Below are 27,839 nucleotides of genomic sequence, written 5' to 3'. Positions count from 1 at the left end.
ATCACATGTTTCTGTTTCCATTATGTTGTCATTTCTGAGCTAACACTACTCGAGTCACAATGGGGAAAAAAGACAGAGCCTCTCGACCACTGGCTTCAGTCTAACAATAGTCTTACATTTTTATTACTTTCAAATGTGCATGCCGAAATCGAAAATCGACTGCTAAACACAAGGCCTTACATCATTTCTCAGTGACCCCTGAATCCTAATCGTTAAATGAAAACAGGAAGGATTCATGTGCAGAGGCTACAAACAGAAGCAATTTACTTCTACTTCATTAGAGTAACTGTAACTTGATGTATTATACTGTAAATTAAGTAAACTAAAGCAGAAATCATAGTTGATCATAACTGATTTATTTAATGGCTAAAATGGAAATCAAACATAAGAAAAAAGATTCAAACTCCCACCCATAAGCTCTTTGGCCGCCTCCTCTTTTAAAAGGTCACCCTACAACACCAATCCCTCAGACATGAACCGCTACGCCTGCTGAGCCCATCTTTAAGCATTTCTGTTTAAGTTTCTGACCTTTGTCAGACATGTGCCTCCATGTGAAACAGCATGCAACCTGTACTCCAAGCAAGATAAAAAAAAGGAAAGCGAGAGAGTATGTGAGGACAACAAGAAAGCAACAGAGGGAAGAAACTGGACAAAAGTGAAGGGTAGAACAAAGTAAACACAAAATTTGCTCTGCAGAAAACTGAAACAAAGAAACTGAGAGAAAGGAGGATGAGAGAGTAGAAAAATATGGTGTTCTTGAAAAAAAGTAGGAAAATTATTTAAATTGCTGAAGAAAATGGGAGGAGAGAGCCACTGCAAAGAGAAGTGTCAGTAAAAACCATCACGGCTCCTCGGTTCCATCCTCTTCTGCTGCTTCAGAATTGCAGGCATTTTTCATGCTTTCCCTGAAATTTATGGAGGCCGGTAGGATCATAAACACTGCTTGGAATTTTGTGACTTTGAGTATGAAAAGCCTTTAAAACCCCTAAACAACTTTACAGCTGCTGCAATATGGCTTCTGGGAGTCGTTGAGAAACTTGAGAAGAATAAAAGCAGAGAGCAAAGTCGCTGCGGGGCCACGAACACGACCGAGCTGCTAACAAAAGAAGACATGAAATACATAAACCCGTTAAAAAAGGGCATTTCTGTGAGTTTCGAAGTGAGCGCACAGAGTTAATCCGTCTTTTGAACTTTACAGTGTGTGCATTGCTCTCAAGGTCTGATCCTTGCATATTGACCCTTTTCTTGGAGATGTGCATTTGCCATGATTCTTACTTTGAATATTTAATCAGTCTTAATAATTAGACAGCCTGTTGAAATTCTGCATTCGCTTTGTCCTTATCCATCTTCTGTTCTGTGTGAAATTATTTGTTTTTTTAATGCAGGTATAAACTTTTGGGGGGTGACTAAGTCTTTCTGTCTTATCTGGCTAGTGTGCAAGGAAGCCAAGGCTGATCTGGCGTTTTTGGTTGACGGCTCTTGGTCCATTGGAGACGACAACTTCATGAAGATCACACGTTTTCTCTACAGCACTATGGGTTCACTGGATCTGATTGGACCAGATGGCACCCAGGTTTGTCACTAATGCTTTGAATTTTTCTCTTTGTGTGTGTGATGCTCAAACAAGTCAAATAGTGACTAATATTCAGCTTTCAGGTGGGAAAGCTGAAGATGTTCTGACTTTTTTTTGAGAATGACCAAAGTGGGCTTACATGAGTATAAATAGACAGTTCAGGCTAAGACATGAGTGGAGAATGTTGAAGGATGTATTAAAGGATGGTTCAGAATTGAAGTCCCAGACGTTATTATTTACATTAAAATTTTGAATAATTTGGTAAATTGTTTTTTGATTCACAGCTTTCCCTCTTAAACAATTTCTTTCCAACATTTAATGTAAAGCAGATGCTCGAAAAGAACCAGTGATTTTAAAATGTGACTACAAAATTAGTGAGCGAAGCTCTCCTTTAAGAGTATGCTAACCCTGTAAAAACGATTCCTGTAGAATTAGCAAAGTTTGCAGCAATTTAGAAGTTTTCCATGTAGATTGTTAAGCGCTCCAAACCTTTAAATGGGTTGTGGTAATTATCCTATTATTGTGAAATTTCTGTATTTGAAATTGAAATGCACATTTCCTCCTAAACTGGCTATTAGATCATTAAACTTTAGTCTTGTTTTGCTTTTTGCTTTTTACATTTGTGCTTTTAGACCTTTGTTTTATTGGGAAAATTTTATTTCTGGCATGAGTCTACATGGCAGGGAAGCTGTTTTTTTTACCCAATTTTCATTTGTTACTCCCCTGAGAAACCTGATTGTCTGCAGCCCTTTATCTACTTAAGTTTAGGAAAGTGAGAAGGAACTTTATTCCCCTAGTGAGTCAATCTTTACTTTCTGGAGCGACTTACAAGTTGCTGAGCTGCATTCGATTAACTTTGCTCATTTTCTGCCACTGTGTTCTTTGCCAGGAAACACTACTTCTTGTGTATAAATGGTGGTTTTAATAAGTTAAATCTGCATGAATTAGAAGCTGGAATAAGCATCAAGTGGTTCGAGCAGGGAAGGAGGCATTTCTCTGACTCATCCTGCCACAGTTTTACCATTAGGCTGATCAATATAGCAATGCCAGGCTTTAACTCCTTCCAGTGTAAAACTGATTTATTGGGGCCTCTTTCCTCTGTGGCCTCCATGATGTCAGCAGACTTCAGCTGCTTCATTTGTCACACTATATAGGTGCTTGCTAAACCTTTTTTTTTTTTCATTTGTGTAATGTCTGCTGTTAAACAGTTTGCTGCCTTTGCTGTTCCCCAAAACCTCCGAGCAGTGGGATACTGACAGCAAGCCACTGGCTGTAATGTGAGAAAGTTGGCTGCACTGTAAAGAGGCAGTGGGCCCATAAATGTAATCAGACAAGAGCCAGCAGTAGCACCATTAGTGGTGTGGAGGGGATGATGGGGTCCATCGCTCTAAGAGAAGCCTATTAGATTGATTATAGGTCAGAGTTAGATGTCTGAACAAAATGCGTCTTCTAGAACTATTCACACCCAGCTGGACTCTTCTACATGTTGCGTCAGAAATGTTGGTGTGTTTTCTTTTGATTTGTTAGACCAACATAAAGTTGTGAATAGCTGAGAAGTAGAATAATGTATGCATTTAACATGCTAATAATCTAAAATACAGGACACTTTTATATCAGGGAGCTCTGATTCAGCGCAAGTCCCTACCAGGTTTCCACTTCTGCAAGCTGCCATTTTTGCTTTTTCTCTTTAACAAACAATAAGCTCAGTTCTATTGAATGGAGAGCTTCTATAAACATAAATTTTCATGTTCTGCCATGGATTCTCATTTATATTTACGTCTGGATGTTGTTCATGTGTTCATGTTCTAACACATGACCAAGTTTTGATCTAAACCATCCCATTGCTCTGTAGCTTTGGCTGGATGCTTTGGTTCACCTCCAGTCTTCAAAATGACTTAAGAAAACAAACCAAGTGTTTAATGTCATCTGTTATATCCAAAGTAAATGCAAATACAGCAGATCAAACTGAAGTGGATGTTAAGTTGCTAGACTATAAGAATTTCTGCTTGTTTCAAAGTTTGCTGAACCAAACCTGCACAGACTAATGGAGCTATTTTCAAGTGATAATGAAGATCAACACTTTGGTGTTGATGTGAATTGATAGGGCAGAATGTTGTTTTCTGTGAAAATTATTTCTCTAGGTGCAGACAGGTAGGAATTGGACGCTGAGAGCATTTTCTCTCTCTACGCAAAGAACTTATTCGCCGTCTCCGTTTCTCCGCAGGTGGCTGTCGCTCAGTTCAGCGACGACGCACGGACTGAATTTCTGCTGAGTTCCCACGGTAGCAAGGAAGCGCTGCTGGAAGCCATTCAGAAGATCAGATACAAGGGCGGGAACACCAAGACAGGTTAGAAGAAGTTGTCATCAAGATTACTGTGGTGATGCTCTCATTTTCAAAGGAGAGCACCAACACAAACTTGCAGTTTCTCTTACATTAGTCTAAATTTACCGCTGATTTGTGAAAACAGTCCCATAAGATTTTTGCAGATAGTAGTTTCCCCTCGTAAAAAAAATAAAAATATTTAAACTGGGAGAACTTGGAGTCCTCAGGTAGTCCTGAAATATTGATGTTGGAAGTTGGAGCTGAAATCGCAGTATTCCCACAATGTCTTTTAAAACTAATTTTAATTCTCCAAGTGAATGTTTTCATTCATTCTGGACCAGTGGGAAGGATCCATTTACGCTCCAACCAGTAGCTGTTTCTAGTGTGGACTGACACACTCCAAACAGCTACTGGTTTTCTTTCATCTGGAGTCAGGAAGGCATATTTCCTCAAGACAATCAAGCTTCATTTCCAAACCTGAAATGTTATAAACTTTGCATGCTTTGGAAAATGTCTTTATTTGTTCAAGCAGCTCTCCATTATGTTTCCATCTTGCACCCTGACACACAGCTAAATTAATTTTAGTTTTTGGTGGTATTGTTCATGAAATGATGGCAAGTTTTTTTTTTTTTTTTTAATAGCATAAATTAATACACAAATAAGTTTTAAAAACCTATTTAAGTATGTGATCATTTAAACAGAACCAAAACCACAATCATTTTAAAAAACACCACCAAAATGCATGTCATGACAATCTGTTCAATATTTCATTGAATGTAAAAATAAAAATAAGTAAAACATGTTTTTATGTTTTATGGAATCACTGTTATACTCCTGTGTTGCAGCGTATTGTGAATTTATTTATTTTGTCAGCCTTTCGTATCACAGTCCATCGACTGTGATATGGCTATAGATGATCTGATTGGTTGGCTATGGAGGTGCTATCCATGTTCACCAATGAGCATTTATGCTCCACTTATGAAGCCATAGTGACATTTTATTATGTCATGATAGACTGTTGCATAGGAAATATGAAGTAATAATAAAAAATACTAAAATAAATGTATACGCACCATATAATTAGTGCATTTAATACATTGACATAATAATAAAACTGCTAAATGTTCATATGACACATTTACCACACTTCTGTTTTAATTATTACATATATCATTATTTTATTACTTGTCTGTTTATTACATTCTGGCAGCTCTGAGCTGTTAATCCCAATTTTTTTTCTCTCTTTTTTTAACCACACTGCTGCCAAAAAGCGGGTAAAATCCATCCAACTGAATGACTTCACTCTACAGCCATGCTATCACTTACTGCAGGGGGAAAATATATCAATTCCTGGTCAGGATGCATGAGATGATCACGCCTGTAAAATTGGGGCGGATGTTTCTTCTGTACCAGGACACATGAGATGGTTGTCAATAATTCAGCTGGTTTCTGCTTTTATTGGCAATCCTGGTTGTTAAAGACACTTTCATTCAGCTGACATCTGAAATTTGTGCTCAACATGTTTTTCTGTCCTTGAAAATACAGTACCTACATGTTCAAGGCCTCTGCAATATATAGATAATATCTTTTTCCCTTTACATGCTTCCAACTTCTGCCTCTCTTGCTTTGTTTCCTTCCTTCTTTCCATTTTTCTTTTTCTTTTATTTGGATCCCCATTAGTTGCAGTTCCTTGCACCTACACTTCCTGAGCTCAACATATTCGACATAAACAACTGAAAATACATAACTATATATATCACAAAATAAAAGTAACTACAGAAATAAACAAATACAAAACAGAGGGCATAGACCAAAACATATTCCGGTAATTACAGTACAATAAAAAACATTCTGCAAAATGACATTCACTTCAATATTTTGTCTTCAGCTTTGCAAATTCTTTCTCCATTTGCTTACAGCTGAAAAGACAGAAATGGAGCGAGTGTTTTAGCTGACAGGACAGAATCCAAACCAATTGTATGTGGAGTACAGCAAAGCAGAAAATGAACCATGATATTTCATCTTCAGACCACAGAGGGGTGAAAGAGAATTAGCTGAGGTCCGGCTAATGCTCAAAGACACAAAATCAATCTTTCTTTCTCTTTGTCTTGGAGCATTACAAAAACTGAAAGTTACAGAAATTAAGTTTTTATCCGTGAGCGTTTTAAATTTCCCACTCTGAAGTTTTTGTTTTATTGTCACTAAATCATAAAGCGGGGCTGTTTGAATACACAAACATCTCATGTGCTTCCGAGTTAACTGCAAGAAGATGCAGGGATTCAAAGAAATGTGAAAATGACATCCATAACACTAACAGCTAGTTTAATTTTAAAATCCAAAAATTGCTGTTTGTGCTTAAATTAAAAATGGTTTTCACTGATTTGCAAATGATTCATTCATCACATTTTGTCACATTACAACCAGAAACCTCATTGTGTTCTACTGCAATTTTATATGACAGGTTTACACATATAAAGACTTCTATAGAGGTATTTTTGTCTATTTTGTTTAATATTTTCTAAAGCTCTGTCAGATTGGATGAAAAACATCTGCTAACATACATTTTCAAGTCTTCCCACAGATCATGCTAGATTTAGGTCTGAATTTTGATTGTGCATTTTTAGAAAATTGCACTGCACTGTCGCTGTACGAGTGTTGCTGCCCTGGATGAAGGCGAACCTCAGTCCCTGTCCCAAGTCTTTTGAAGCATCTGAATTTTTATGGGTCTGGAATTGCTCTCTTTAGCTCCTTCCATCTTTCTGTCAAGTTTATTTGTGTAGCACATTTCAGAAAAAAGGCACTTCAAAGTCCCTCACATGATACAAATGTAAGACAATGAGCAAACAATAAAATCTTTGTGAAAAGTTGCTGTCAAGAGTAGATATAATCAATGGCCACTTATTTAAAAAAGGCAGCTCTAAAGAAGTGGGTTTTAGTCTTGATTTAAAGGAACTCTGTGTTTCATCTGTTTTGCAGTTTTCTAGAAGTTTATTCCAGATTTATGGAGCACAAAAACCGAATGCTGCTTCTCCACATTTGTTTCTGATTATGTAGGATGTAGATCAGACCAGAACCAGAAGACCTGAGTGGCCTGGATGGTCGATCCAGTGACAATATTATTCAATGTATTTTGGTGCCAAGTCATTCATGGATTTATAGATTAACAGTAATATCTTAAAGTCTATTTCCTCGGAGTTAGTGGAAGGACTTCAGAGTGATGTGCTCCATCTTCCTGGTTTTAGTGAGGATGTGAGCACCACTGGTATATTTACTTGAGCTGTAGAATCCTCTTTTTCTTTTTCTTTTTTTCTTTTTTTTTTTGCTCCAATGTCATAAAATGTTTCCTAAGGAGTCGGTACTGTAATAGATAAACATTTTGGCAGTGACACAAAAGTTATTCTTCACTAACTCTATCTAAGACAGACTAAAAGACAAAAGGTCTTTAATTGTTGAGCTTTTCAAACCTGCTGAAATTAAATTGTAGTCCGACATGAAATTATCTTTTGCTTCTGTCTATTTTTTGCATTTTCAATGCTAAAACATTTGGTCTGTTTGTTGATCACAGAGGGAATATTATTAAACAATATGCGTGTACACCTTCACTTTTGAGCTACTGAAATTCTGTTGCCAAGTTACAACAATTGGAACAGAAATTTATTGTTTCACTTGATGGATTGGCATAATTTATGAAGGTAAAATATGTTCTCTTTTCCTGGGCCGTTTAACTACACCATGTACAAAATATTTCTTTAACGATTTCACACGTTGCATGTAAAAGACGCTGCCTCTTTAAAAACTTTTTGCCACTATTAGTAGTGATATTAATACACTAGAAGAGCATTTTGAGGACTCAGTTTATTAGTGGTGATATTCCAATTTGTGGCTTCTTGTAATGAATTTATTCATCAGGGCAATAGTGAACCTTGCTTAGACAGCTGCTATGTAATGTTATTCTCTTTGTTCCTGCATTTGTGAGTGTGTGTTTTGACTTTCTCACCCTGTGTGTAATCATCCTTCAGCCTTGATAATGCTTAGCTTTGCAGTATACAGACATTGGGGATGTTTTTCCTTATTTGTTATCAAAAGTCCAGCAAGAAGACAGTGTGTGTTTGTATGCTTTGTGCAAATGGTGAAAACTACCATTATGAATTTTTTCATGTTTCAGGAGTGTATTTTATATTTATTATGAATTTGCATATATTTGGGAAAGAGATGTTAATGGTTTGCTTTTCTTTTGGCAGAGAGATTGTAAGTCTATAAAGCAAAGATTATCAATAAAAACCATGGCTTACTGAGAAAAATACACAGTTGCTACTGGTTTCTTTCCGACTCAATAAACTTTTCCCTCTCAACGCTTTTTGCATATTTTTAGCACATTTAAACAAAGCCTTAATAATCAATAACTGTGATAAATTTACGCATGATAATCCTGAAAATGACTGAGATCCTTCCAAGCTTGCTGTATAATGTATTGATAAAATACAAACTTTAGTACAGTTTCCCAGTCAAATTGGGCCAGATCTAACACCAGATTGTGCTAACTGCTTAGCATGTAAAAAGACAATAAGGAACAAACTCTTATCTAATGAGAAGTTCAATCTTAACTAAACATGACTCACTGGCATTACATTTAATGCAGCTATATTTTACCATCTTGTGATTTCTGCTGGTTTTTGACCCAACAGACTGGGTCATAATTTGTGTGTGTTTTGTAATGGTATCTCTCTCTTAGGCAGCAGATACAAAGCTGAGAGACACCACCAAAAAATCCTGTTTGTCTTTAGAAAATGACTCCATTTTGATAAGCGACATCTGAAGACAAACTACCTTGAAAAGTGTTCATTTAGACATTTCCTCATCCTCTCTTTCCCTGTTCTGGTCTTTTCCGTCTGAACCCTCTCCATCAGCCTCCATCGCCCGGCCCCCTGCTCCATCTGATAGCTGCCCTCCTCCCGGTGTTGTCTTCTGTGTCTCTTCATGCCTCGCTAGCTGCTGCATTTCTAGACATGCCTGTCACGATCAGTGTGTAGAAACAGATGTACCGCTCACAGATGTCTGACATCACAACATTTTACAGGCTGACAGCTTTGTCATTTGTCATCACAGACGGGTTCTTGAAAAAGTGGAGAGAGAGAGAAAGTTGTGATATAGTCTGAAAGTTTTGCTTGAAGTTCAGGGACAGTAATATATGTGCTGTATGCTATTAATCAATTTATGGTTGTTTATTAAATTTCTGCAACAATTAGAGTTTACTATCTCAACTCAAACACATAAATGTCCCTTGCAGGATGATTAGCAATAACCCCATTTAAACTGATTATGTAAATAATGATGTACTAAATTGGGACTAAAATTAAAAAACTGCCTGTGTGGCAAGATTACACTTCTCACTTCCTGTTTGGTAGAATCAATTACTTTTAGTTCACTTCATGGGGCAAACGGTGAGCTGACAGGAGAAATACTTCATTTCTGCACAATATTAAAACGAGTAGCCAGTCTACTGCTGTGCTGTGGTGAGTTGAAAGCCCTCCCTTGTGTAAGATTTATAAAATTTGCTGCGATGTGTTCACAGACGTGGCCTTTATCAGGGGTGGGTCTGGAAACCTTTTAAAGCCGTCTAGACATTTCGCATTGAACGATTAGGTTCATTATCAGGTGATCAGACCTCAAGATGTGCAAACTTTGTGTAATGTTCTGGCTTAATGTTAAATCATCCAACACGACATGTTTGTGTTAGTCTCAATCCTCAGTGCTTAGGTCATCACTTCTCTGACATTGTCTTGTTAGGTTGATGATAAAAAGCTTTAACTCATATCCGTGTAATAATTGCTACGCTCAGAAATGTGCCTGATTAATGCCATTGAAAGATGAATTAATTATAGTGGAGGAATTTGAGGAGCCATCTTTGTAGTTTCCCTGATATAAATTTTATGCTGCCCCTTTTTTGATCCAGTATAAAGTAGCATCAGTATTTACTTGGTACATGTAATATTTTTGTTAAAGTGATGGCGTAAACTATCATAGCAGAACAAATGTTATTAAAGGCACCCATTTTAAATAAGGATTTACATTAATTTCAAGCATTTTTTTTCTTCAAGAAGGGTTGTTTATCTTTTACTTAATAGTCATTGTTTTAGATTAAAGACTATACCGTTATATAGTAGTTTGTTGGCTTATATTTCTAAAAGTTTTCAGTCACTTCCCCTCGAATTGATCCTGAAAACAATGTCACTGAAAAAAGTTTCTGCTGTTTGAGGAGGTTATAAAGACATCAATGCCATAACATGGATTTATTAAAGTAAGCCAACTGTGGCGATGCGCTCATGAATGGACTTTCATGATGGGTTTGATTTAAAAGATGTAATTATGTGAGGGGGCTGGTTCTGATGAAGGGAGTGTCAGCAACTCATTAAAATGGGAACATAATCAGCAGAGTGAGGAAAAAGCCTTTAATGTCCAGGTTATACAGTATGATGCACAGAGAGAGAGAGAGAGCTGTGAATCAGGGATTAACCAGAAAAGACTGGGGTGTTGTCACAGTAAACATCAACTACAGAGAATCTGCTTGTTTTAAAGTCTTAGGATTGGACTAGTCTGCTTGAACCAAAATCTTCAAACAGAATTAAAACAACAAGGATTTTCCTCCTGATTCAATTACAGTGACTTACACACTTACTTGTCTTCCTTATACACATGTGTACAACGCTTTCGAATAAGATATGTTTTATTGCAGCAGCATAATTTCACTCTGAAAGATCTAGAAAATTATATAACTTTTAATTTGGGTACATTTACTTACTGTAAGGCAGGCAAAGCATTCATTTAAACAAAAAAACACACACATTTAAATCTAAATGTCTTATTTGTTTTTTGTTTCCTCCTCAGGTCGAGCCATCAAGCACGTGAAGGAATCCATCTTCACGCCAGAGGCCGGAGCCAGGAGGGGCGTTCCCAAGGTCCTGGTTGTTCTGACTGATGGACGGTCGCAGGACGATGTCAACAAAGTGTCAAAGGAGATGCAAATGGAGGGTGGGTGCTCCGATTCGTCAAGTGTAGAAATGGTTGATTACAACAGGAATGATGTCACACCTGAGCTTAGCACGTTTGTGGATGTGCACTCTAACATGTCTATTAATAATTAATAATAAACAAACTCCTTGTTTGACTCTGTTTCATAATGCTTCTTAAACTATCGGTGGTATTTAGTTTGAGTCTGTTTAGTAGCTGTGAAACTCAAAAGATTTCTACAGTCTTTTTTATATTTTATTTCCATTTACTCCAGACTTATCAGAAGACTTTCTGTTTCATGCCACTTCTAGGCTACATCATCTTTGCAATCGGCTTTGCGGATGCAGACTATGGAGAGCTGGTGAATATTGCCAGCAAGCCCAGCGACAGACATGTCTTTTTCGTGGATGATCTGGATGCTGTGAAGAAAATAGAGGAGCAGCTTATTACCTTCGTCTGTGAGGCAGCCACCGCCAGTGAGTGGCACCAGCTTATGTTTTAAACCCCCACCGAATCCATGAATCTTCAGGGAAAGAGGCGTTGTCTAGAGTTTATTTAAATGCTGGCTGATGATGGTCATAAACTCTTTGTCTTTCAGCTTGTCCATCTGTGCTGATGAGCGGCAACACGCTGGCAGGTGAGAGATTTGATCAAATGAGCAACACACACGCCGCACAGGCTGGCGGAGGCTCATTCGCCGTTAAGCGAACAGCGATAATGACGGCGCAGACGAGACGGTTGACAATTATGTAGGTGATAATCTCGCTGAGGAAAACTAACTGTGGTTTTCATGACTCTGCTTCAGGCTTCAAAATGATGGAGAAGTTTGGCCTGGTGGAGAAGGAGTACAGCACCCTGCCTGGAGTTTCTCTGGAGCCTGGTTCGTTTAACAGCTTCCCCTGCTACAGGTTACACCGCGATGCCCTGGTGTCGCAGCCCACCAAGTGAGCAAGAGCATGTCCTCCCCGAGATATCAAATGCACGCTGTGTAACACATGGTAGAGCAAACGAAGCCTAAAATGTAACTTTTTTTTAGTCTGCCCAAAGATTTTCTATCCACTTTAAAGCAAACATTGGTTAAAGCTGCTCTTGGAGAAAGTGCTTTCTAAATGTAATTCTTACCCAAAAAATGGTCATTGCCAAAAACCCCGCCATGCCCACAGTGTTGGGAGCATTATGATCTGAAGTTTCTTTTTTACAGATGGAACTGTTTTTTTTTTGTGTTTTTTTTTTGTTTGGTTGTTTTGTTTAGTTATGTTTTTTGTTTTTTTAGTCAAGACGGAGAAAAATATAAACAGGGCCGTCAGTCATGATCTAAAACCCTCAGACATCTGATGGGAAATGTATTTTACTTTTTCCCATCAGAATGAGAAGGTTTATTCATGAGGGAAAAGTTAAAGTTTTAGAGTAACAATCAGAGAACAGAACTAAAGTTTGATCTGGTAGATCTAGGAGATTGTTGCAAGACAAAGGAGAGGGATGTTTCCAAGCCTCTGTGTGGAATGGTAATAGATTATTTCCAAATTACACATTTTTTTTTTTAATTTGCGTCCACATTATTTTATTTGCTGATCAATGGGGTGCATTGATCAGTGTGGTGCGTTGGCCAGATCAGGCGCCCCATAGAGCAGCAAATAAAATAATCTGGATGTACTCTTACATCAGTGGTGACTTCCAACGTTTCTTGTACTCTTGCAGTTTTCTTTCCTATGAATAAGTTTGGATGTCAATAATAACAGTGTTTCAAACGATTCAGTGGGGTTTACAAAAGAGAGTTCGGTTTGACAGCATTTTCGAAAATGCAAGAATATGGTAAAAAAAAATAACTCGCTTTATTTGAATTCCTCATGAATTTAATGTGTTTTTTTGTTTTACCGTTTTAAAACACAGCTCTTAATGCAGCTCAGAGAGGTACTACATTCAAATAAATACATAAAAATTGATGTTGTTGCCAGTTACCACCAGGGAGCATTTATCTAGAGCCTCCTTGCATGAAAATAGAAATCCTTTGTGTAGCAAAGGTAATTGGAAGCTTTTAATGGCTTCATTTGAGCTCATGTAATGTTTTCCTTTCTGTGATGTTGTCATTTTAGGAGCTTTTTTTTTCTTCCCAGTTTGTGCTGTCAACAGGCTGTAATTGTACCTTCCTGTTGTGTGATTGCTCTATTTTTTAAAACTGTCAGCAATGAACAGTTTGGAAAGTTTCGGGTGGCATTAAAAAACCCTCATGCTCAGAGGCAGTTATTCAAAACACGGTGGGTTCTTTGATCAGAAAAAGCCAGCGGATGCACAGTCTGTCTGGAGCTGCAGAGAGCGCTGCACCAGCCGCTGCAGCAGCTGAAGCGAGTCAAAAGGCACTTGTAAAAGACTTCCAGAGGCTACGTGGCTCTGAGGCACGGCTAAGCCTGCTGTGTTTCTCTGTTTGTCTGCTCCACAGGTACCTTCACCCTGAGGGTTTGCCATCCGACTACACCATTTCTATGATGCTCCGTTTGCTCCCTGAGACCCCGCAGGAACCCTTTGCTTTGTGGGAAATCCTCAACAAAGACAATGAGCCGATGGTGGGCCTAATCCTCGACAGTGAGTCTGAGTCGCTGAAAGTTTTTCGGCTCTCTTTTTTTTTTTTTCTTTCCTTTAGTTTTCCTGCTTTCTTTCAAGTAAGCCGAGGAAGTTCACGATTTTGGAAGCAAAACTGCAGAAACACGGCTGAGACTATCACTTTTAATCCCGTCAAATGTTCTTGACCTTTATCTAGAGCAGTGGTAGGTAAACTCAGCCTCCAAGAGCTACTGTCCTGTATATTTTAGACATGTCCGATCTCCAACACAGCCGAGTTGATGGCTGAAAATTTTACGGAGGCTGTGGTAATGAGTCTTCTCGTTCGATTCAGCCGTATTGAGCGAAGGGAACATCCGACTCCTGCAGGACATCGACCATTGAGGACTGGCTTCGGACACACCTGATCTAAGCATTTTGTTCCTCCAAATAATTGCACCTCTTAAATCCTACTGAATAATTTTCATTCATTTGTAACTTGGATTGAACTCAAAGCTCACATTGCAACTCTTATCTCCAAATTACTGCAGTACAAAAAAAAAGAGAGAAAGTGCTTCAGGAAGCATTTTATTTTGCTTGTGATATTTATACAAATGGTATCATTGAGATGGCTTGTTTTTCCAAAAACAGCATAGCTGAGTTAAATCCAAGAAAAGTTAATTCTGTCTGCAAACGTGAACTTCCTCTAACCTCGTCCCCCAGGCTCTGGGAAGACGCTGACATTCTTCAACCACGACTACAGAGGAGACTTCCAGACTGTTACGTTTGAAGGACCAGAAATCAAAAAGGTTTTCCACGGCAGCTTCCACAAGGTGTGTGTTGCGGACAAGTATCTTAAACCATTTCGTTTAAAGTGTGGATGTAGCCTGAAGTAAAAATGGGCCCTGAATAACTTTCTATATCCTGTTAACATTTCTACTTTGTCATGTTATACAAACTTCGATCAGGATTTTATTTGAAGTATTAAAGCCGCTGAAGGAAAGGATTCTTTTTCAGAAATGTTTCACAAATAAAAACTTGACCTTTTAATATGACACCCTTTGGTAAAAGTGTTATAAATTACAGATGTTCTTTCACAGGTTTACCAGAAAACACTAATGAACAATAACCATCATGATATCCAAGGGAAACACCAGACTGGTCAGGGATAGAGCAGTCAAGAAGGTTACGCAGGTTTAGGTTATAAAACAAGCTTTTATGATCGCCATTATCTGAGTGTGACACAAGTGTAGGTATAATTTAGGACATGATTGTCAAGCCGAGGGCCAGAAGGGGAGCGTTTGTCAGAAAAAAACAGCCAAAAGGCCTGTTCAGACCCACAACTCAGCTTGGAGAATCTGTTAGCAGAAAACCATCAGACATATTTGATATTATCCAAGGGACAGAGGGAAACAATTGTGAGAGAAAACCTGTTATAATGGAAAAAACAAACTAAAGACTGGGGCAGTGGGTCGCCTTCCAGGAGGATAATGATCCCAAAAACGGAGCCAGAGCTGCAGAGGAACATTTTCTTCTGACCCTCATTGTCTTTAATTGTATAATTTATTGATCTATTTGTGTCTTCTTACTTCAATAATTTCTAGTTTTTATTAAGCAGTTACCCAGTTTTATCCTCTTTACACCTATCTGTATGCAAAGTGCTCTACAATTGCAGATGATTGATTGGATGATGGGTTACAATGCAGACCCGAATCAATGAATTGAGATTCTGTGGCGAAACTTGGAAAATTGATGTTCACAGGCTCTCCTGTCTCATCTGACTGGTGTAACTTGGAAAGAAAAATTTGTGAAAAATTCAGATGAGCTGACGGAGACATCCTCCAAAAGACCTGCAGCTGTAATCGCATGTGGTTCTGTACAGTATTGACTTGGGAGGCAAAATACAAAGTCCATACTTTTAAGATTTTTAACTGTGAAAAATAATTAAACCAAGTACCTTTTTAGCTCTACAGTTTACTTATGCACTACTTTGTGCTGGTGTGTCATTAAAAAAAAAACACAATAAAGTATATGATGTTTGTGGTGCAAATGATAAAAACACTAGAAATTGGTATGGATACTTTTGCAAGTCCCTGTGAAAGTTAATGAAGACCAATTTCATAATACACTTGCAGATAAACCTTCTGACTGCGGCACAGAAACTGTGCTGAACAGAGGGGAGCTGGTGGAGCTGGACTGTAGGTTACAGGCAGCTGTGAAGCACAAAAACAGGAACATCCCACGAGTATTTGGATGTTTTTGAAGTTGTACATTTAGGCTGGGGGGATTTTAGAGCCTCATGGGCTGAGAATTGTTCTCTTTTTTTATCAGCACTGTTTTAGAGAGTTTGAACCTCCAACTAAAGAGCCCATCTCCCTCCTCACGGTCTGTCTTTTCTGATTTATTAATATTTTGACTTTTATTTATGATTGAACCACACACACGGGAGTTTGAGAAAACAAGATTTCTTTTCTCTTTCTAATTTAGCTCAGCCCCGGTGGGTATACCATTAAGCTGAATAGTTTCTCATTTAGATATTTTAATAAAGTGGATTTTTATGTAAATTGTGTGGTATCGCACTGAAAAAGCAGCACCAAAGTCCAGGGAGATTTCTGTTGCAGAAAAACTTTTATTCCCGTTTATGAGAAACAATTAAAAATGAAAATTATAACATAGGCTAAACAATAATACAGGTGTGGAATAAATGATTTGGTCTCCACAGACTCAGTATATGCAGACTACAAAACTCTGATCAGCCCCATTAAAATGAAGATATTCAATCCTCAGAGATCTTGTCTGAATATCTCTAACTGGTTAGTTCTAAGAAACTTGCTAGGATTTGGAAAATAAAGCATTATTCTTTTTTTAAGGAGCAGCTGGTTTATACTGTCACTACTTAAAGTTTTTTTTTTTTTTTTTGCTAAAAACAACCTCACAGCCACCCACCAGCCTCCAGTTTTCCATTCCTTATCTCAAAATGTGCGGGAGTAGCTGTCCATCATTCAGCTGTTTGCCTTTGTTGGCGAACATGGCGACGTTCAGAGCAGGAACAGATGCAGAGGACTGCCAGACCAAAGGAAGTGTTTGCTTCTATTTAGACAGGATGACAAGTGAATAAGAGGAGTGTTTGTGAGCATGAGCTTGTTTGTGTGGCCTTTAGAAAAGGATTACCATATGAAGACGCCGCGCGTTAAAGCAGGAAACCCAGTAGGATCTGTCAAAGCTTACTGAGGCACACAGGCACAGACGGGCCGACAAACCCCGGGGGGAGAGACGGAAAACAGGAACAGGTAAAAGCAGAGAACAGAGGAATAGATATAAATGACTCTGAGTTTTAGTCGCAAAGAAAAAAATATAGTCGTAGAAAACGGAGACACAAAGGGGAGAAGAGAAACTTGTCTTTGCTGTAACTCACACATTGCTCAGAGCCATAATATTCTCCAGAGGCGTGTGAATGCTATTTTTGTACCTCCCCACATGATTAAACATTAAAAAAAGACATGTGTGCTAAAACTCTTTCTGTGAGCTACAAATCATCGTTGTAGAGCTTTAACTAGCTTTTTTGGGTTTTCTAGCTCTCAGTCACTTACAGAGTCTCATGGTGTAGTTAAAATAAAATAAAATATATTTGTATATCTTAAAATCATATGCAGCCCTTAAACAGATTATGTAAAATCACAACAGTGGGCATCAATAAATAGGAAGTTAGCTGTAATAAGTGACACCAATCATTAAACAGCCTTCATCTGGGCTCAGATCCATTATTATTCATCAGTGGGATTAAGTTTCAATCTGATTATAATTTCTGATCCAGTGAATTTATGTGTGTGTTTTTTTTTCCTCTTATTCCAGATTGTTGTCACTTGTAGTCATTCCCTATTTTTTTTGTCCCAATACCCATCTTCAGGAGACCACATATTTAGGGGTGAACTTTGACTAGGTCATTCACTGCTCCTTTAAGACCTAAAAAAAAAAAACAAACAAAAAACACACATCTATTTTAAGGTCCAGTTAATGCTGTTTAATGCATCTGAAAAATTTTGGGTGAAAACTGTCAATCAGACTTTATATTTTAAATTAGCTCAACGAAAACCGCAGTTGCATGTTTGATAAAGGGACACCAGCTCACGCTGTTGCCAGGACGATGTTGTTCTGTGGGTTTGTTTGGCATTTATGGTGATGTTCTTTGCCAGAAATAACTTTTAAACCATGGCTTTTAGCTGTGGTTTTTTAGCTCAATGATATGAAGGACCAGATGTCAAGAAAATGCTGCTGAGAGAGTTGAACTTAATTTCCTTTCTAATTGGATTTGCAATAACGGATGGCAGGTGTGAACCCAGGAAGACTGAATGTTGAAATTGAATCAAAAGGTTCAAGAACGTATGAGTTTAAGTTTTCCACATCTGTTTACTTTATTGGGTTTCAGTTAAATTGACAAATGTGTGTGAACTGATAGCCACTCTATGGTACATTGCTATATCAATGACAAGAAGAAAAGTACATCCTGGAAGTGGTAAGCTTCAAGCTCTGTTTTTCTTTGAGAATGTGACCTTTTAAGAGAGAAAAACGTGTTCATAATTTAAAATTAAAACATGTGCTTTTACTTCCTGACAAGATAATTTTGATTTTATAAAACCGAAATGTGCAAACAAGACATTTTTCATTTAGCATGAAGGCCAGAGTCACATGGAGGAAAATGCTGAAACACAGAAAGACAGACATGCACATACCACACAGTGCTGCTTATATACCATCGACATTTCCCTGCCCTGCACTCATTCCCTAACCACTAATATTAACCTTAACTGAATGCCACTAAATATCAGCTAAATGTCTGCACCATGGAGGATTTTCATTATGCTTTATTTCACAAAAGCTCAACACGCGTTATGCCCGGTGAAGTATTCAGACTGAAGGACACAAAAGTCATAAAAAAAAAATAAAAAAAAACGATGTTCACACCTCAGCAGAGGACTGCATTCTGGCTCTCACATCTGAACTTTGTCTCCATATTATCTGCAAATAACATTCATTTATGCACCTTTGACATAGGATGCCTGTGCATGTTTTGCTGAAGATGAGCAAGAGCATAGAGGTTATGAGGGGGAAAAAAAAGCATAATGGGGAAACACACAGACGCTAATGGTCTAGGTTATTACTGTCCTTCACCAGAATGCCGGTTTCTTTCCTCATTAACTGTACAGACATCTGGATGTGATGGTTCATGGATCTGGCAGCACTTTTCTCTTAAGTAGGCAGTTTTAGCTCACAGACTTCCAGAGCTCAGGGTGGATCGGGTTATTTGTTTGCTCATTGCAGATACTTTTGGAAAGTATTTATCTAAAAGGGAAAAAAAAAAAAATTAAAAAAAAAACGCACAGGCACAGGGGAGTTTATGGTAAGGGTGATTATAGAGCTCATTTGCTGAAACACTCTGGGAATATTCCCAGAATAGTCCAACTTCAGTCTGGCTCATCAAGCCAGCTTTGGCCTAAAAGCACACTGGCAGTACCTTTTTACTTGACTGCATGTATTTGACTGGAAATATAAACCTAAAAGTTGGCAACTGAATCATAAGAATAAATGGTGAAAAACCGCTGAATAAATTTTAATTGTTCAATTTGGTGTGTAAGATCATTTATTTTTGACGTGTCGTTAGGTTAGACACAGAACCAAAATGATGCACAGTAGTAACGAAGAATCAACCAAGCGAATTTAAAGAAATTTCTCACTCAAAGCAAAGAAAAGAGCCACATTTCTACTTTAAAGATCATAAAATAAATTCATTTTGAAAATAAAACCTGATCCCGTTTTTATCATGGTGCAGGTTCCTGAGAAATTTAGATCACAAAATTGGACTAATTTATGCAAAAAACTTTAATTTGAAAGTTTATTTTGAAAGGTAAACACAATCCCTTGGTAGGCACCAGTTAAGTAACAACAATCTTATGGTATCCATTTTGTAGTAATTTCACCTATGAAACTGTGAAGCTTTTATTTTGAAGGGTATTTCTGAATGTCCAGCATAGACCTTTTCAAGTTGCGGGAACACTTGGTAAAAGTGTCCTTTATTTCCACTAGCTTAACGCTGTGTTTAGTTGGATTGCTTCAACACATTATCCTTAAATTAAGGATAATTATCCTTAATTTAAGCAGAATTAAGGATAATTTCAAAGATTGCTCACTGTTATCTTACTCTGATGTCTGTCAATTAGGAAATTTCTATCACACCTTGTTTTCTGACCCTGCTCTTGCTCTGCCACACAGCTCCATGTAACCGTCAGCAAGACGTCGGTGAAGGTGGTGTTGGACTGCTCTGTGGTCGGGGAGAAGTCCATCAGAGCGGCTGGGAATATCACCACAGACGGAGTCGAGGTCCTGGGGAAAATGGTTCGGTCCAGAGCCAAAAGAGACGGCTCTGCTCCGGTTAGTACCGATTAATGTATATCTATAGACAAAAGAAGATTCTAGGATGGTGGAGGAAAAAAAATGCCTTGGAGTCCACTCTTGAAATTTTACAGAGAGAAATTTGACAAAATATTAATTTGTGCAAAATATGTTGCTGTGCTTGCTGTCCACCCCCTCCATATTCCAAGAGGGTGTGAAAAATGTGTGAAAATTTACCCCCATAAATACCTTGTAGTGAGTCAATCAGTGGGAGTACATTGTATTTATGGCAAGTGGAAATTTGCAAAGTGTCACAAATGTATGAAAAAAAGTGATTTTGAGCACATATTGGCAGGCAGGATGGTGAGACATCCTGCTGGAAATACAAAGTGCTATCATGGAGCTATTATTAGGTGTTTACTTTTAATTTGTTTAAAACAATGCAAGTTTTATTTATTCTATTTTCAAAATATCTAATCACAAACTTATAATTATCATTAATGTAATAATAATAACCATTATTATTATTATTGATCATGACTTTATCATGATGAGAAGAGGCTTTTTCAGATATAAATTGAGTAAATAACTAAAACCTGAAAGTCCCAGATACAAGATGAAGTGCAGATTACAGAGAGAGGGTTACTAAAGATGATGACACACAAAATACCTACAATAGTTTCCATACCAGGAACTTTTGCCTCAATTAATTTTATTTGAACATTTTGCTTCTTTAACCATTGCTTTCTTAGGAGTAATAATCTCACTGAGATGGCATCTAATCATTTTAAAATTGTGAAAAATGAGATGACTTCACGTAAAAAAATCTTAAAGTGTGCATTATATTCAGTAGGCAATGAGTCTATGCTCTGTAGAAACACCTTTTACTCTATTCACAGCTGCAGATCTTTTAGATTATTACAATCTTTAAATATCTGGAGATTGAGGTTTTAGCCGTTTTATAGCTCAGGCTTACTTTGATTAAATTGAGCATTTTTGAAAATCTGATCATGAACAGATTCTCAGTTGGATTTAAGTCTTGACTTGTGTGTATTCTGAACTATTCCCTTGTAGCGCTAATATTTGGGTGGCTTCTCTGCTGGAAGGTGACTTCCCCCCACCCTCATGTCTTTCAATGCCCTCCAGTAGTTTTAGTTCCAGGATTTCCCTGTACTTGGCACCATCCATCTTCCCATGAACAACTTGTTTGTCTGAACTACAACTGAGTCTTTTCGTAGATGATGTGTTCAGGATGACATGCAGAGTTCATTTCCATCAGCAACTTGTTTAATTTTAGAAAAAAGTTAAGTTGTATTCTCATGTGACCACAGCACTTTTTGTATGCTTTGTGTCTTCTCTGTCCTTTGTCTGTGAAAAACTGAACAAGACATCCGTGGGCTGTCATTCAAAAATTGGCAGAACACTCTGTGGTCCATAAATCTTGATTCAATGTCCAAAGATCAGTTAACAGCTGTCCTATAGATTTTCCTACATGAGCTATGGATCTCTGAAGGTCTCGGCTGCTGCTGTAATTAATACTTTACTTGCCTGTCCCCGTATTTCAGGTAGTCTGCTGGTTAATCCTTTATCTGCAAAATAAAACTCTACAAATTTACAACAGAACCACAAAAAATAAACTAAATTTTATGTTGTGATGAGAAAAAAATGACATATTATATGAATCTAACTTAAGATTACAAATTGATTAATTCAGCCATGTCTTTCCACTTTCAGCATTGTTCCATGATGTGTTCAAAATTTTATTTTTTTTTTCTTAATCTAAACCGACATTAACCCTTTAAACGTCTGTCTGTAGCTTAATCCCTGTGTTCTTTGGTCTTCTTTGTGTAATTTGATCACTAACAAACCTTTGAGGTTTTCATAGAATAGCTAGAGTGGATATTTATTGAATTCAAATTGCACACAAGTGAGACTGTTCTAGATTTTGCTCTGGATTTTATTTAGGGGTATCACAGTAAAGTGACTGGATTTTCATGTATAGTTTTCCCTCCACTCCATCACTTTGTGTTGGTTTTTCGCATACAATCTCAATAAAATATATTTAATGGGATTGTAACGTGACAAAAATAAACATGTACCAAGTTCCCAAAGGGATTACAGATATCCCTGGCTCATTTTAATTTAAAACCCATTATAATGGTACACAATGATGACCCAAACTAAGACAATTACACCAAAATCAGCTCTTCAATCTGCAGTAACTAACAAAAACAGGAGATACTGGACCAAAGTTACTTACAATTTACTTCTTTTTTTAATGATGCTGCTGTTTTTCATCATATTTTTTTTTTCTTTTTCAATTTTGCTAATGAATATCGCTGTTGCTTTACTCTGCATCATGGCCCTGGCAGATAACATTTTGTATTAAAGATAAGGATTGTTGAAATAAAACAGTGGCAGAAAGAAAAACACATTTCCATCCAAGTCTGCAGTCATGTACCAAAGCCTGTCATGTCTCATCTAGAACATATTTAAACTTTAAAGATAAAACTATCCCAGCCTGGTTAATCCAAGGTGGGACTTTCCACAGCATCACTTTCTTTTACTACTACTTTTTAATGTCAACTTTTATTATAATATAAACTGCTTTTCAGCTTAAATACTGTGTAATAGCCATCAACTGGGTCACATTTGTTTCCGAGACCCGATGGCTTTTAATGTCTTTGTTCTGGAGAGTGTCTCTTCTGAACATTTTCTCCATTAAACACAGTTTATGTCAAATAAAAGTGCATCTAATGCAATGAAATGTGCATAACTGCAATGAAATAATATGCAGTGAATGAAATAATCATATCTTGCCAGATTTTACTCTGTGTCCATCCTGTAGTATTGATCCGTTTTGAAATGTTTTATTTGCAGTAGTAATGAAAATGGTTGTGTGTGTGTGTGTGTGTGTTTACAGTTTCAGCTGCAGATGTTTGACATCATCTGCAGCACGTCCTGGGCCAGCAGAGATAAGTGCTGTGAGCTGCCAGCTTTGGTAAGAAACGGAAAGATATTGGTCACGCGTTTAAAACGCCTTCTTTTTTTTCTCTCTTTTTTTTTTTGTCCGTCTTGTGCAAGAGATTTATTAGCTGTCTGAAACGGACACAAATAATCCATGGGGTGATTGCTAATATGATCAAACTTTGACTGACTAGATTCATCCAGGGACTAACCTGAGAACATCGACGATTGTCAGCCTCGTCTTTTGGCATGCACACAAATGTTGATTTATTTTCCTGAATGTCAAAAATAATTTGCAAAAATTTTACTTTGATTCAATTCAATAAAACTTTACTCATCCCTCAAAAACAGCTGTTTCAGTCATGTCTTGATCCCTGAGGGTGGAGTGTTGTATATCATTATATATCACATTTTATGGGATATAAAAAAAAGTTTTATGGCTGATTTCCAATCTCCATTTTATTGTGTAGCTTTGGTCTGTCAGTGCTGATTTTAGTCAATTAGAATTTCTCTTTAAAAACACTGCCTTGTGAAAAAGAGGAGATTACTGTGTGAGAACAGTTGCTGTAATACAGGGTTTAGACAAAATCAATATGGAGCTGCATCACTTATCTAAGTACTTATGCTGGCATTTAGCTTCGTTAACACAGCTAGCATTACTTAAACAACAGCTTCCATTTGCAGATCCTCCTCTTAACTGTGAGATTTCCAACTTGCTGACATTTGTGCTTGAAGTCTCTGCCTGTTATGTAACAGTTGCAGCTGTAGATATCGACCTTGGTCATTCAATTGGTGCTCTTTTTGTATGTGTGCTTTCAGAGAGTGGAGGAGCAGTGTCCTCCCCTGCCCCATGCCTGCACCTGTTCTCAGGAAAGCAAAGGACCTCCAGGACCATCCGGGCCCCCTGTAGGAACACCAGTTTATTCTTTTGATTGTGTTGATCTTCCATGCTTCAGTCCACAGGAATGCATGAAGATATGTCACTATTTTCATATCAATAATGGCACCTATGTCTGTATGAAACATAAGACCTCTGGTGTAGTGTTCTTTAAACAGATTAGAGCAAAGTAGTGTTTGTGCACTGAACTCTGTTTTATGTCAACCCAGCAAATCAGAACAAATATCTCCAGTATCTTCAGTTGGTTTGGAGAAGGCTGATTTTTGGAGGCAGTTTTAGAACCAGAGGACCTTATTGTCTAGTACGAACTTCTTCCTATACCAAAGTGATCTGGAGTCAAATCTGAGCCCATCTGATTGGTAGCGGACGTTTGACTCAGAGTGGGCCACCAACGCACAGTGATGATGAATGCAGCAACAAATCTACAAGACTGGTGGGGAAAAAAAAAATTGTAATGACTCACCTTGATAGTATTATGTAAAAATAAATCCATACAAATGACTAGACTGCTTTTATCTCAATCAAATGAACTGATACTGATTTCAGAGGCGAACTTAGTCTTCACGTCCCTCTCTGTTTTGGGCCTTTTTTGGGACCGAAAGTCAGTTTCAATAACCAAATATTTGCTAGGTTTATGTTTTTATTCAACTTCAGGTGCATAACGGTGTGTGTTGTTTAAAGCTGGGTCTCATTCGAGTTTGAAGTACAATCAACACCCGTGCCAAACATTGGATCCAAATAAAAACACTGCAAACCATTAAACTAAAACTAAAGTGGTATTTTTGGGTGATTAAGCATATACGTTTTTGTTTTTAATATACAAAAATTAGAATATATATATATATATATTTCCACCATGCAGACTGATTCAGGTAATTTTCTGTAACAATCATTGCTTGTTCTGATGTTTGCCTTTCAACCATAACTATGATTGATGACGTTTCTGTTTTAAGCAGCGGCGGACCTCTTCGGTTTTCTATGCGTCATATTCCACTGATCGCCTCTATATTGTGTGTTTAACCTAGCTACAGTTCAACACTCAACATTAGCCAACGATCAATCCAGCGTTTGGAAAGTAAGGCGTGCCCAACCTATCATCTCCGTTTGATAGAAATTGGAAAGTGCCCATGCTGGCCTACATCCAAGATATAAATTTGTCTTTGGCATCAAATTTCTCAGAAAACCATAGAGCTGTGTTTTTCTTTCATTACTGGGGGCCCGCATACAAATCCAAACGTAATTATTTGTTTTACTCCTGCTGGAAGCTAATTTTAGTTTCTTTGCAGGTTTTGCTCCAAATGTAAGACTCATACTGTTGGAAAAGAAAAGCATATCTGCTTGGATTTTTCTGCACCTGGGTTTTCCCAAATATATGCAAATTCAAATATAAATATAAATGTATATATTCCTGAAACATGAAAAAAATCCATCATGGTAGTTTCCCCCATTTGCACAATACATACAAACACACAAACACACTGTCTTCTTGCTAGACTTTTGATCCAAGCAAGGAAAAACATCCCCACTGTCTGTGCGCAGTGCAGCTAAGCATTATCCAGGATGAAGGAAGATTACTGTGTGAGAAAATCAAAGCACACACTTCTATGTATCACAAATACAGAAATGGAGAGAATATCTCCAAACAGCTTTTTAAGCTAGATTTACTAATGCCAGGATGAATAAATCTAGTAAAAGACAGCAGAAACTGGAATATCACCTCTAATATTCCGAATCCTAAAAATGCTCTTATTAGTATCACTACTAATGGTGGCAAATGGTGTTTTGTAACTCAGATGAACATTATTCCAAATACTCTGCCACCCAATTTAACTTTATGCTCACAAACAACAACTTTTGTCATCTCATGGGCTGGCTGTTTCTATTTTAATCTATTATTTTTCTGTACAATGAGTGTTATTGTGCAAAATGTTGTCACATTTGGCTTGTTTCTTCTCTTAAAGTCTGGATTCCAATTGTTTCTTTACGAGGTAAATTACGTCCTCCCTACTGTTTAATTCCATGAGTTGATCTTTTTAGCCAAAGTGCTCATTCCGCCATTTTTCTGTGTTGCCAATAACCTATGAATTGCCTATTCTACACATTCCAGTTAAATTAGTATTTTTAGCTAAACAATAAATAAAAACCAGCCAGTATGCTTTAAACAATAGTCCACTGCATCCAAATAACACAAGATTTTATTTTTTTTTTCTTGTGGAAAGTTGGTTGTTTTTATAATTGCCTGTCTGCTTTAAAAGAATAATGAAAAGGCCAATTAAGATTTTTCCAGTTTTATCCTGTTAATATTTATAAGTTTTATGACTCTATATTATGACATTGTTTGCTCTTTAACTACTTTTTTTTTTATCATCGGCTTAGGGTGGACCCGGGATAAGGGGAGCCAGAGGAAACAGAGGGGAACCAGGAGTGACGGTTAGTACTGGGTACTTAATTTCTGGGACTTTATTTTTTAGTAGTAGTACCAGTCTGAAATGCATATCAACTATTCTGACTTTATTTCACAAAAACAAAATCAAATGGAATCACACGCAAGGAAAACAAGTTTGAGAAAAAATCTGAAGTTTCTTCTCAGCTGAGCACACATTTCATTTCAGCTCACAACAAATACTATATGAACCTTTACAAGATTAACAAGTCCAGTAATACAAATATCTGAAACTTGGATTCAGTTGAACTCAGTCCAGTTTATTAAAATAAATCATTTAAATATTCTGCAACACAGACAAAGTCACTTGATCGTTTTCTCTCAGATTTTTAAATGAAATAGTAAATCTTCCTCTGTCTTTGAATAAAACTGAATTGATTTTGCAGAAACAAACTTTTGCATGTCTCAACTTTTATTCTCCAGTAAACATTTTAACATTAAAGTGGAGAAAATAAGTATTTTATACGCTGACAGTTTTTCAGGTTTGTGCACTTGGAGATTGGAGAGGTTTGTAATTTTCTTCAGTGAGGGACAGAATCTGAACAAAGAGACCCACAAAATTAGATTGTAGATTTTTTTGTTATTGATTTACATTTTATGGCATGAAATAAGTATTTGATATAAAGGAAAAATCAAACATAATACAGAAACCTTTGTTTGCAGTTACAGAAGTCAGGCGTTTCCTCCAGTTTTTGACCAGGTTTGCACACACTGTAGCAGGGATTTTGGCCCACTCCTCCAAACATATTTTTTTCCAAGTTTCGGGGCTGTCACTGGGAACATGAGTTTCTAATCCCTCCAAAGATGTTTTTTTTTTTTATCAGTGTAAGATCTATAGACTGCAGGCTTCTGACAGCCATGATTTATTTTCAGAGTCTTTACTGAGAGAATAAGGTTGTTACCCAAAGTCTCATAGTACATGGCCTCATATATAGTTCAGTTCCTGTCCCTTCACAGAAAATCACCTCCAAATTATGAGATTTACACCTCCATGCTTAATGATTGGGGTGATTTTTCATGGGGTTAGAGTTGGGGTTAGGGTTGTGTCTTAGTGAGGGCAACTTTTGAGACTATGGCACTTGTAAGGTGATTGACCAGATCCTCCGGTGTTGCATCTTGAGTTTCTTTCATAATTGTGCCAACTGTGCTTGCTTCCTCTCTGAGCCATTTGCCGATTGTCCTGTAGCCCCAAGGACAATCTGCTGGGGATCTACATGCCAGCCTTATGCAGACTACAATTTTGTTCCTGGTGTCCTTAGAAACGCTTCGGTTTTGCCCATAGTGTTGATGGAAGGTTTTTTATCCAGATGCAATTAGTTCAGTAAGGAGTGGAGGATAGGATGGCTTCTTAAATATGAACTAACAGGTCTGTGAAAAACAAAATTCTTTGTGGTTGGCAGGTGATCAAATACTTATTTCATGCAATAAAATAAGTTGATTTAAAAATCATACAATGTGATTTTCTGGATTTCTTCTTTTAGATTCTGTCTCACAGTTGAGGTGTACCTACAATGGATGTTACAGAGCTCTCCACTCATTGTAAGTGGGGAGACTATCAAATACTTAGACAGAAAGATGGTGTATGTAACATGCAATACATATTACACAACTCGACCCTAAAAGTAAAGTCATGCGATTCTCGATTGATTGAACACTTAGGTCTTTGTTTTTGTTCCTCCTTCATTCTTGCACAACTGATCTGTG

General features: G+C 37.4%; 1 protein-coding gene across 4 annotated transcripts in view; it reads left to right on the top strand.

The window, feature by feature from the left end:
• The window catches only part of col14a1a (collagen, type XIV, alpha 1a), a 130,067-nt gene that overhangs the window by 71,135 nt on the left and 31,093 nt on the right, over positions 1-27,839 (top strand). For 3 of the 4 annotated variants that reach the window (XM_016681238.1, XM_016681239.1, XM_016681237.1), the window contains 13 exons: positions 1,434-1,573; positions 3,798-3,921; positions 10,783-10,926; positions 11,217-11,381; positions 11,504-11,542; positions 11,711-11,849; positions 13,343-13,485; positions 14,164-14,273; positions 19,708-19,866; positions 22,751-22,828; positions 23,614-23,700; positions 25,654-25,680; positions 26,069-26,122. In XM_016681238.1, coding sequence (XP_016536724.1) covers positions 1,434-1,573; positions 3,798-3,921; positions 10,783-10,926; positions 11,217-11,381; positions 11,504-11,542; positions 11,711-11,849; positions 13,343-13,485; positions 14,164-14,273; positions 19,708-19,866; positions 22,751-22,828; positions 23,614-23,700; positions 25,654-25,680; positions 26,069-26,122 — 1,409 coding nt within the window. The remainder of the gene's footprint in view (positions 1-1,433; positions 1,574-3,797; positions 3,922-10,782; positions 10,927-11,216; positions 11,382-11,503; positions 11,543-11,710; positions 11,850-13,342; positions 13,486-14,163; positions 14,274-19,707; positions 19,867-22,750; positions 22,829-23,613; positions 23,701-25,653; positions 25,681-26,068; positions 26,123-27,839) is intronic. The other variant, XM_016681240.1, reaches the window with a different exon arrangement.

Source organism: Poecilia formosa, unplaced genomic scaffold (assembly GCF_000485575.1).
Source record: "Poecilia formosa unplaced genomic scaffold, Poecilia_formosa-5.1.2 Scaffold273, whole genome shotgun sequence".
Classification (NCBI taxonomy): Eukaryota; Metazoa; Chordata; class Actinopteri; order Cyprinodontiformes; family Poeciliidae; genus Poecilia; species Poecilia formosa.
This window is presented reverse-complemented; position numbering and strand designations above follow the sequence as displayed.